The sequence below is a fragment of the Triticum dicoccoides genome, chromosome 5B (genome assembly GCF_002162155.2).
Source record: "Triticum dicoccoides isolate Atlit2015 ecotype Zavitan chromosome 5B, WEW_v2.0, whole genome shotgun sequence".
In the NCBI taxonomy this organism is placed as follows: domain Eukaryota; kingdom Viridiplantae; phylum Streptophyta; class Magnoliopsida; order Poales; family Poaceae; genus Triticum; species Triticum dicoccoides.
In genome coordinates, this window is record NC_041389.1 from 695,166,835 (window position 1) to 695,177,947 (window position 11,113).

General features: G+C 46.2%; 1 protein-coding gene across 1 annotated transcript; it reads right to left on the reverse strand.

Moving 5' to 3' along the window:
- Positions 1 to 3,854: 3,854 nt before the first annotated feature.
- Positions 3,855 to 5,705, reverse strand: LOC119310564. The gene is made up of 4 exons (XM_037586270.1): positions 5,479 to 5,705; positions 5,195 to 5,305; positions 4,934 to 5,096; positions 3,855 to 4,232 (listed from the first exon to the last, which is right to left on the reverse strand). The coding sequence occupies exons 1-4, from the start codon at positions 5,703 to 5,705 to the stop codon at positions 3,855 to 3,857; spliced, it is 879 nt and encodes a 292-aa protein (XP_037442167.1).
- Positions 5,706 to 11,113: the final 5,408 nt, after the last annotated feature.

The window sequence follows — 11,113 nt, forward strand, 5'->3', positions numbered from 1 at the left end:
GCGTGCGACACTGCCCTGATGTTTGCCGGCGACCGGAAGGACGCCTCCGCTGCCGCGCCGCAGTCGTCCAGGCCGCGCAGCTCTGCCGCCGGCGACACCAGTGCCGACACAAACAGAAACAGGCCGCCTTCCGGCGCCGAACACAGGCCGCGCCAGTCTACCGCGGGGGACACCAATGCTGACACAAGCAGAAACAGGCCGCCTACCGGCGCCCAACAGAGGCCGCGCCGGTCTGCCGCCGGCGACACCAATGCCGACACAAACAGAAACAGTGCGCCCGCCGGCGCCCAACACAGGCCGCAGAGGCCTGCCGCCGGCGACACCAACGCCGACACAACCAGAAACAGGCCGCGCAGGTCGGCTGCGGGCGACACCAATGCCGGCACAGGCAGGAACAGGCCGCCTGCCGGCGCCAATGGACACGGACCGCGCGGGTACAAGTGGATCTGCTGCTGGCACTGCAAGCGCGAATTCGGGCGGCAGATAGGACCCGTCGAGGAGCTGGTGGGCACGGCGTGCCCACGGTGCAACATGCGGCTGAGGCCGCCGTGGGATAGGAAGACACTGCTGGATTTCACAGTCCTGGAAGCTACCGCGTATGGAACGGCCCGATGAGAGACACCGCTCCTGGGGAGAAGACACGTGAACAGCAAGACTTTCGTAATTTTCTTTTTCTTTTTTGCTTTATTAGTTCTTCCAAAGAATGTTCGTTTAGGAGTCTGATAGAGTAAAATTTTAGCATCCTGCATTATATAAACAGCATGCCCTGGTTGATTCTACACACTAGAAAAAACGATTTTGAATTCTTTTGACATTAAAAAAAGATTTTGAATTCGAAGAAGAAGCTGCCTTGTTTTCATTATTGTGTGGCTTGACCCATGCTTGTATCTTGGAGCATCTCCAACAGCCGCCCAACGCGCCGCGCGCTAAAAACTACTCCCTCCGTCCCAAAATTCTTGATTTTTTGTCGAAAGAGACCCTCTGCCGACTGGATTTGCCAAAAAAGACCCCCTGCGGACGAAATTGACAAAAGAGACCCCCTCACTAGTGGCGGCAGGCGCGGCAGGCGACACGTGTCACCAGCCGCCACGCCGTGAGGCGGCGGGCCCGGCCGCCACAAAACGAGGCGGCAGCCCGGTGTATAACGGTGCGTGCACAGTTCGTCGTGCGGCGACGTAACGGGCCGGGTCAGGTGGGCCCGGCCGCCACCAGGTGAGGCGGCCGCCGCTGCCGCTGTCGCTCCCCGGCCTACACGGCCTGCTGCGCGCGCGACGAGACAGCGGGCCCGGCCGCCACTAGGTGAGGTGGCAGCGCTGCTTTGAGGCGCTGATTCCCGTGCGCGTACTCTTTTTCAGGCGCTGATTCTCGTGCGGCGTTAGTTTTGTTGCTTTGCCAGGACAAATTTTACTGTTGCTAACAGGGCTGGTTCCCAGGCGCGGAGGACGACGAATTTCACGCGCGGGAATCACTCTGGCTTTTGCTTCTTTTGCGTTAGCGGATGCAATGGCACTGCGAGAATCTGCAGTGTGACCGGCATGAGAACTGTGGCAAATGGCGCTCATTCCCATGCTTTTAAAATTGCTACTGCAGGTGAGGTGACAGCACTCAAGAGCGTGATTTCCCCGCGGGGATATGGACACTGATGCCTGCTTTTGGTTCTGTAGTGCCGACAGTAAAGGGATCCTAAAATATCCCGCCTAATTTTCTCTGTTCTCGCTTATTTTCTCGCCATCATTAATCGCCTGAGCCTATAAAAGAAGACACCGAGGCTCTCGTCCAGCCATCCTAGAAATCGCCAGTGCGCAAAGTGTGTACACATTTTTTTCAGTCGATATGAGTTTGCCTTGTTCGGATCAAAGCATTAGGCCGAGGAAAATGAAGACTGCAAGTTTGCCTCCTGGGGTGGCAGTCCTGCGGTGTTGGTGTGGCGATCTTTGCAAGGTGAAGGAGGTGACGGATTTTTCAGATTGGTTGGGCATGAAGTTTTTCATGTGCGCCAACTATGAGGAAGATCCTGCCGTAGCTATTTCAGAGTACGACAAGCCTCCGGTATGGTTTAACCATCACGAATAGATATTGTTGGTATTTTCATTGATTTTTTAGTAACATTCTTGTTTCTTGTTGTAGTCTCCTCCGCCTCTGTGCATGTACTATCGTTGGATTGACACGGAGAAGCCGGCTTGGGTAGTGACTGAGATTCATGAAAGAAGTCGCCGTGCGTGGAATAGTTTATTTGCGGAAGAGCGACGCGAGAAGGCGGAAGCTGAGGAGAAAGCAGAGCAAGAGAGAGAGTTAAAAGAATACTATGCGGAGCAACACCGTTTTTTTGAGGAAATGGGAAAGAAAATCAGGGAAGAGGCTCGTCGCATGGAGGAGCAGGAACGACAGCGAAAGGAGGCTCGTGAGGCGGAGAGGCAGAGAAAGAAAGAAAGGGCTCGTCAGGCCAAGGCAGCAGAAGAAGCTGGCGATGGAAAAGGAAAATATCCACGTTGGACTCAGTAGATTCCCGTGGTAGTATTTTAAATTTCGCAATCATTTGTATCTTTATTTCTGCAGTTTAATGTAGCTTCATTTCAGTAGTTAAATGTAGCTTTATTTAAATTCTACGATGTATGTTATTTTCAGTTGTACCTTATTGTGTTGTATCTTATTTTCAGTTGTACCTTGTCGTGATGGAAAAAATATATAGTTTTAGAATAAAGTAGTGGCATTTTCTTTCCCTCCACTAATTATCGAGCATCGTGCAACAACTATAAAATGAAATTAAGATAGAACATAATGCCTTACAATAAGAGAGTACAAACTAATAATGCAAGTACATCTGAATTAAACGGTACAACTGGAATACAGCTTAAAAACTACATGAAGGCATCATCGTCATCCTCCGTCGATGCAGAACTCTTGCCCTTTGAGGATGCAGAACTCTTACCCTTGGACGATGAAGAACTCTTGCCCTTCGAGGATGCAGTACTCTTGCCCTTGAACGATGCAGAACTCTTGCCCTTTGACGATGCAGAACCCGGAAGCGGCGGCATGAAGATATCATCTTCGTCCTCGCTCTCCTCAGTCCATAAAAATGGATGGTTTTCTGCAGTCCTTCTAAAAGTTTCACTCTTCGGCTCCACAACCTTCTTCCACCTTGCATCCAACCTAAGAAGTTCTTTACGTACCTCCTCATAGGTCCTTTCAGGCCACCCAGACCTACGTAATTGGTGAGCCAACTCATTCATTATGGTGTCACTACCGGTGAGATCGTCCCATGGAACTATCCTATTGTCCATCCTGAAATCGGTAGCTAGCCTCAGAAGAGTGCTACTCATCCTAGGGTTAAAACTACGATCGAAAGGATAATGGGACATCTCGACTACACTACACTCGAATGCTTATCCACCTCCGTCTGAAGGGGGTTTTATAGGTAAAGAGGAGAAAATGGTGGGAAAGAACGACTGCGGTATGGAGGGAAAGGGTTGCGGGAACATATGGCGGGAAACGGGTGGCAGGAAGATATGGCGGGAAGGGGTTGGCGGGAAACGGGTGGCGGAACATATGGAGGGAAAGCGTTTGCGGGAAAATATTGAGGGGAAAGCGTTGCTTGAAAATATATTTTTTTCAATGTCTAAGACGGGCAATGGTTGCACAGTATTCATCAGCCAAAATTTTAAAAAAAAATTCATTTCGGCCTAACATAAGCAAAAGAGTGGAGCGGGATAGTATGGCGGGAGATATAGGCGGGAAAAATTGTTCCTGACTGGTGCATTTTTATTTCAGCATACATAGATGTTCAAATTGAAAAGTCTGATACACACATATGTAGATACAATGGGTCGCGCACGTGCATAGATGAATCACCCTACTTAACGACGACCACCTGGCCTTTCCTTACGACCGGAAGGCGACAAGCGATTAGGTGGCCGGGGCACACGAAGACCGCGGCCGTACTCCAATTCGGCCTCATGTGTCTGCGAGTCCTGCGTAGGTGGTGGAGTCGCGAATCCTTGTTGCGAACCTGAAGCATAATTGTAGGCGTATGGTTGTGACTCCGGGGGGATAAAAGATGGGCCAATAACGTCCCCTCCGAAGAACTCTGTAACTAATGACGTAACCGTGTCGCCAAGATCATGTGATGCTCCCCGGAGGCCTGTGTTGACGCCATGATCATGTGATGCTCCCCGGAGGCCTGTGTTGACGCCGCGTTGGGTGTTCTCATCGCCCCAATTAACATCAGGTGTGTCCTGCACATAGAAACATTTTAAACAAACTGTTAGAGGATAATATATGATATCATTGTAAATGCATTGAAATGTAAACATGACTACCTGAGCATATCCCTCTCCTATACTGTCTGGCCATTGTACGTGGTGCTGGTTTAAATCTGGTACATGAGTCTCCTCGGGCATGGGGATCCCTCGCGTGGAGAGATACGGCTGAGATCCCTCACCTTGGGTGTATGCATCATATCCTGTGTACGCATATGGGTTAGGGGAAAGAAATTGCTCGGGCATCGAATCCAAGCCCATTCCATGGTCCTGAGATGTCTGCCCCTGACGAAGCTGCATCGAAGAAGAGCGATGCAGCGGCAGAGATGAGTCATGTCGTGGCAATGTCGTTCTAGTACTCGGACCCTCCCCCCATTGCTCATGGCTCGTACGTGCCTCGCTCGGTCTGGACGACGGTGCCGCACTCGGTCTGGCTGACCTCGCTACCGGCATGTATGCTCCAGTGGCAACGTCGTCGCCTCTACCGCATCTGAACTTCTTTGCCACGAATTGTTGCAAAAGTTTCTGGAATGTCTTGCGATATGGGCCCTGGGCCGGCATGCTATCCGTAGCCATCTGCCCTACTTCGTTGACATTTTCAAGCTGAACAATATTTGGATGTTATTTAGTTCAAATGATTATGAAATGATGGACCTAAAAAAGTTACAAGTGATTACCAGGTGGTCACGATAGTAAGCTGCATGCAGCTCAACATGTCTCCGCGCCTGCTCCTCTTGTGTGAGATGTGTTGGTATAGTAGCTGGCTGACTGGCCAGGCTAGCACGTGTGTTCATGCAGTACCACTGCTTGTACGCTTGATCTGTACTTCCATCGTACGGTCTGCGAAATTAAATAATTACATAAACCGTTGTGATGAAAGCAAAGCATCTTCACGCATCGTATGATCATCGTAAAAAAATAATGTACATAAAATATACCTAAGTTGACGCACTATATCTGCTAGCGCTTCATTTTCCCACTTGTGTACCCATTCACTGTTCTTTTCCCTCCAATCGTATAAACTCCAACCCCTGCCCATATTTGTTAGCCTGCAAATTATGTAACAAAGTGTGAGTTTAGTAAATTAAAAATGACACTAACTATTTAGGGATGTCACTACTTATGTGTTTCCTCGTCGATACGTCTGGGAAAAGGTGGTGGAATTTATTGATAGAGACCGAACTGTCTCATTACACGCTCTGGGTTGTAAGGTTCAACACACCACAGGAACAATAAGTTGCAGCGAGTCAGCCAGAATGCACTATCGGTCAACATGCCTGGTGTGAAGTGTCGAGCATCAAAGACCATTTTTAGCTGGTCCTGAGTCCACGGGTTCCATGTGACTTCTGCCTCATCAAGTATCTCAAACTGCTGGTGGTACATAGGGTAACAATTTTTCGCAATATCTGGAGACCAACGTTTCCGTGCCTTTGTCCACCTGGTGGCCATAGTTGCGCTAGCACCCTCGCCAAAGTCGTATGGGCATATGGGTTGTACTATACGAGGTCGTCCTACAGGGAGGTATTCCCAGGACCACAATTGTAGAAACTCATAGGCGACACAAAGTAATGGAGCTTTTTGTGTGAAAGAGGTTTTTTGCGTGGCATCACACAAGCCTCTGTATGTATGAGATAGCATGGCAGAACCGAAGCTGTATTTTGGCTGCTCGGGTAAAGGTTCATCTACCATATTCTCTGCAATGTAGATGAGACCAGGGAGAACAACGTCCCCATGTGAATTTGGAAATAGATTCCCGAGGAGCCACAACAAATACGCAAAAAGATGTCTTTTTCTCGTCTCCTCATTGGCGAAGCTAGATAAATTAAGAAAGTTATCACGAAGCCAGACGAGTGGGATGCCCCGAGGGTTACCAGAACGTTGTGATTCTGGCATTTCCATCCCAAGACGGGTTGCTATATCTAATGCCCAAGTTGGAGACACACGTGGAGAGACTACCGGCTCACCTCTAATTGGTAGAGCAGTGATCATAGAAACATCTTTCAGTGTAGGTGCAAGCTCCCCAAAACGAAAGTGAAAGGTGTGGGTTTCAGGTCTCCACCGGTCAACGAGGGATGTCAAAAGGGATAGGTCCGAACGTACTTGGTCGTAGCATGATGTGAGCCTAGCAAAACCTTGTAGTCCATAAGCGTCAAGGTGAGCAAGGAAATGATTGTGTATTGGCCATGTTTTCTTTATGGTTCGAAGTCTGAAAGGCCGATAATCATGCTTAGTATTTGGTTTCAAAAATAGGTGGCAACGGTGGCCGGCGTCATGGGGCCCCTGCAAAAGCACTGGCACTTCACCCATAACCTGCACACAAACATACAAATATAAATTACGAGGAAGACAGAAATACAAATGCAAATCAAAATTAACTTAAAAAATACAAAGAGATACGATTTACATTAATTATCTGAAGTTAACATCAGGAGTACAATAATACAAAGAGAATCAATTTAAATTTAATATAAGTACACATAACGAGTAGAAATATAAATAGACATGGCGAGTACATATATATCAACATCATGCGTTGTCGTTGGCTCGATACGGGCAGTCTTTGCGTGAATGTCCAGGACACCTGCAAACGCGGCATCGCCTTGGTTCTCCCATCTGGCTATGGTCCATGTCATTGCGATGACGCCTAGACTGACGTCGTCCCTTTGCGGCTCTCATCAAGTCGGTGTTCGGAACCCATTTCGGCCCATCTGGCCACAACATTTTGTAGTTCATATCAATGCCCCAAGCCCAGAACTCACCGTTCCAAGTGTTGTACTGATTGTACATGTTGAAGTACGGCGATATGTATGGCTTGACGCTGATTTTTTGAACAGCAGCCGCCCGGAGCACATGACTGCAAGGGTATCCCTCAAGCTTGGGCTTGTTACAAGTGCACTCACAGGAGGTTGAGCCAAGGGTGACAGCTTGCTTTTTTAATCCTCTGTGGTGACCCTTAACGTACTTGGCTCGCACATTGACCTCCCACTTATTCCTAAGTGCGTCCACTTTCCTGCAGCCATGACTTTGGGACTTCTTTGCTTTCTCATCCAGATGTCTTTGCATCTTCTCGGACCATGGCTTGTTCAATTCAACTTGTGCTTTGGCGACGGTGACCCTGTCTGCAAAGTATGACAGGGTCCGGTTCCAAGTTTCTTCAATTAGGGCTGTGATAGGAAGTGCTCGCACCCCTTTAAGAACACCATTGTACACCTCTGACATGTTGCTGGTCATTATTCCATACCGAGCCCCGGTGTCGTGAGCCTGCGCCCACTTCTCCAAATGAGGGCAATTCTCGGTGATCCACCGGCTCAAATTTATGGCCGTCCTACGACCCCTCCGGTCTTCTCTGTGCGGCAAGGCCGCGCGGTCGATCTCACCATTGATACCTGCCCATATCGCATTCATTTTGGCTTCAGTTTTTTGCATGCACATCCTCTTGAATAACTTGAACCAATCCTTGTTTTTGAATTTAGAGTAAAAGTTTGCTGCCAAATGCCTCATGCACCACCTTCCCTCTAGATCGGGCCAGCCCCACTCTTCTTCCGACGCCTTAATTATTTCAAGAGCGCTTAATAATCCAGTGTTGCGATCAGAAATGATGCAAACACCTTTACGCTCTTTCACGACACCAATCTTCACGCAGCTCAGGAACCACAACCAGCTATCTTTGTTCTCGCTCTCGACCAATACATATGCAATAGGAAGAAGCTGATTATTTGCATCCGCTGCAATCGCCACCAGTAGTGTTCCCTTGTACTTTCCAGTGAGAAAGGTACCATCAACAGATAATACCGGGCGACAGTGCCTGAAGGCTTGTATAGTCTGGGCGAATGCCCAGAATAAGCGGTCCAGGATTAGCTCACCCGGTTTCATTGGGTTTGGACGTTCTCTCCGCCAAACTTGAGTCCCCCTATTAGCACTTGCTATTTGATGAAGCATTCTAGGGGCATAAGAATATGCCTCCTCATAGGTACCATACAAGTTCTTGAATATATTTTCCTTCGCACGCCTAGCCTTGCTGTAGCTAACAGGGAATCCAATTAGATCCTCTGCATCTTTTTGCAGAGCCCTAACACTAATGTTGAGACTTCCCTGTACAATTGTTTCCATCGTTTGTGCCACAAATTTTGCTGTCACATTGCAGTGATCTGAAAGAGTTCCAGTTTGCTCACAGGTATGCTCCACTATTTTTGTGATATGCCATGACTGACATACCCCAGGCTTCAGTCTAGCTAGAACTCTTCCGCGGCAACCTTTCGCGGTGTGGATGCATATGACCTTCAACTCTTTTTTATCAGACTGCTTCACTCTATGCTGGCGGTGGATGCCGATTGCATAGCTACCCATTGCCTGGTAAGCAGACTTCTTATCTGGGAAAACTTGCCCAACCTCCAGGCTTCCCGCTCCTAGGCCAGAAGCAGAGTGAAATTCGTTGGTGATGCTCATATCCTGTAAAAACTCAGGTTGCAGTGCCGCCGCGACCGCCCTCTGAGGAGGAACATCTTCTTCTCCGCTTGACTCCGAAGACGCAGAAGAATGATCATCATCATCTAGCGCCTCCGGCAATCCCTCCACGTGTCGCTCATGTCAATGGCCGCCGACCAATATCCCGTGTCATACACAGGCTGGCCACCCGTCGGTTCCGATGGGCCGATGCTAGGGGCTGATGTGATGGCCAACTCGACCTCACCACCCCTGCTACTGCATCCGGCAACATCAGTGACTGAAATGAACTCCACATACACCATCGGCTGACCATACATTGAGTTATTGAGATTGCTTGCAAACCTCATGTACGACCCCCACGACCGATCACCTGTGACAGGCCGCAAACCCCAACGGGCAACTGTCCCATCATTTCCTCCGTCAACGACGAAGGCCTCCATTGTCATTTTTTTCCTGCATCACTGGGCCAAACACCGCTCGGATGCACCTTCTAACAGCTGCGTAACCCACGTTGACCATGTCTCTCACCACTACTGTAGTCGACTCACAGAAGGACACATCCACCCCGCATGGACCGTCGCGTAAGACGTTCCCATAGTACACTACTAAATTTTCCATAGTACCTAACCAACATACATGTTTACATTTCAAATAATTAGTAACTGAACATTTAGTAACGATGACAACATTTACATATCTTACGACTAAAATAATAACCGTATTTTCGTTATAAATATTCGGTTTGTTTTTAGAATCATTTCCTTAGACTTTAAAGGGTTGTTTGGTTAACGGGTATTTAAAGATCTATTTTTCTCAAACTTGTCTACGAGCGTAACAAAGTAAAACTCTGTTTGCTTTTCTCTAACTACCCCAAAAATATACTAAAATAGTTCTCGTAACATGCAAAAACTTAGCTTCTGGAAAAACGACTATTAGTAAAATATGGTTTTCTACATAATTTTCTTACAACAGGTTATGACAAAACTGAGGGTAAGTACTAGCTATCCAAACAACCACTAAACATAATATTACGATAATAACATTTAAATATCATATGAGTAAAATATCTAATTTCTTCCGGCATGATATAATGTTTTCATATCATACGATAAAATTCATTTATTTACAAATAATAATTTTTGCAGCGGCATGACAGTACATCAATATAAAAAATAACATACCGCATGGGAATTACTCGCTATCCAAACAACCAGTAAACATAATAGTACGATAATAACATTTTAATATCATATGAGTAAAACATTTAATTTCTTTCGGCTTTATATAATTTTTTTTCACATCATACAATAACAATCATTTATCTATAAATAATAATATTTGCAGCAGCATGCACATTATTCACAATAGTACATCAATACAAAAAATATTAACAAAATTACAGTGTCATTTTTCACCTTAGCTCCAATATGGATGTGCTTGCGAATGCAATTAAGCGTCAAAATAGTTCCAATAAATATCCGTCGCCAGTACTATATGAACCTCGTCAACCTATTATCACATTAACAACAATATTACACACGGATTTTTCTTCCTGCTAACAAAAGTATGAAAATAGCACTTCCATGTATGTGTTCATCACCTCAAAATGGGACAGCGAAAATGGAAACACAATTTCTTCAATCACGTCTTCTCCTCCTTGTTTGCTACTAAGATGAATTATTTTACCTAATTACATACATCATTAAGTACATTAGCACCTAATCTTAACATATAAAATTTAGATTATTGCGATATAACAAAGTAGACCTACGGTTTCCTAACTATAGACTTATTAGTAAACATACCACATAAAATAACATACCACATGAAATAACATACCGCATGCAATAAACAATTACAGTACAATTTTTTCTTAATTACCGTATTAAGATTTCCCGCATGTCAATACTAATGGACGCACCTAACATTGATGCAACATCTTCAACCTACTATTTCAAAAAATAGTTTAAATGCTACATCTCTCGTCTGAAATTATTTCTAACCTCTAAGCACTACCGTCACATAGCTAATAACGAGCTAAAGGACGAACTAATTACCACCCTGCATGCATAAATAAATAAATGTATTGCAAAGCTCATACCTTGATCTTCAACTTCGTAGTTCACTTTGCACGGCTATTCCTACTACAGAAACTCCAAATGACTCCTCCAAGTGCTGAAATAATGCCTAAAGCAACATAGAATACACACTTAGGAACTAATCAAATAGAATAAAAACATCGTGCATGCGAATGAAACCAACAAAAATTGATAGATCTTACCTTAATCTATCTTTTCTTCAACTTCATCATCCTCAAAATCCAACTCTAAATCGCCCTAAATCACGAGTGAAAGTGCTTACTGAGCTTTCTTTTCTCTCTGTACTTAGAGACTTAGATAGCAAAGGAGAGG

Bases quoted from the DNA above. Each gene is read 5' to 3' on its own strand.
- LOC119310564 (XM_037586270.1), bottom strand. From the start codon at position 5,705: ATGGCCACCAGGTGGACAAAGGCACGGAAACGTTGGTCTCCAGATATT. The intron at 5,306-5,478 runs GTGTGTTGAACC...CATAATTTGCAG, and splicing joins TGCAACTTATTGTTCCTGTG to GCTAACAAATATGGGCAGGG. The intron at 4,233-4,933 runs GTAATCACTTGT...TTCTATGTGCAG, and splicing joins CTTACTATCGTGACCACCTG to GACACACCTGATGTTAATTG.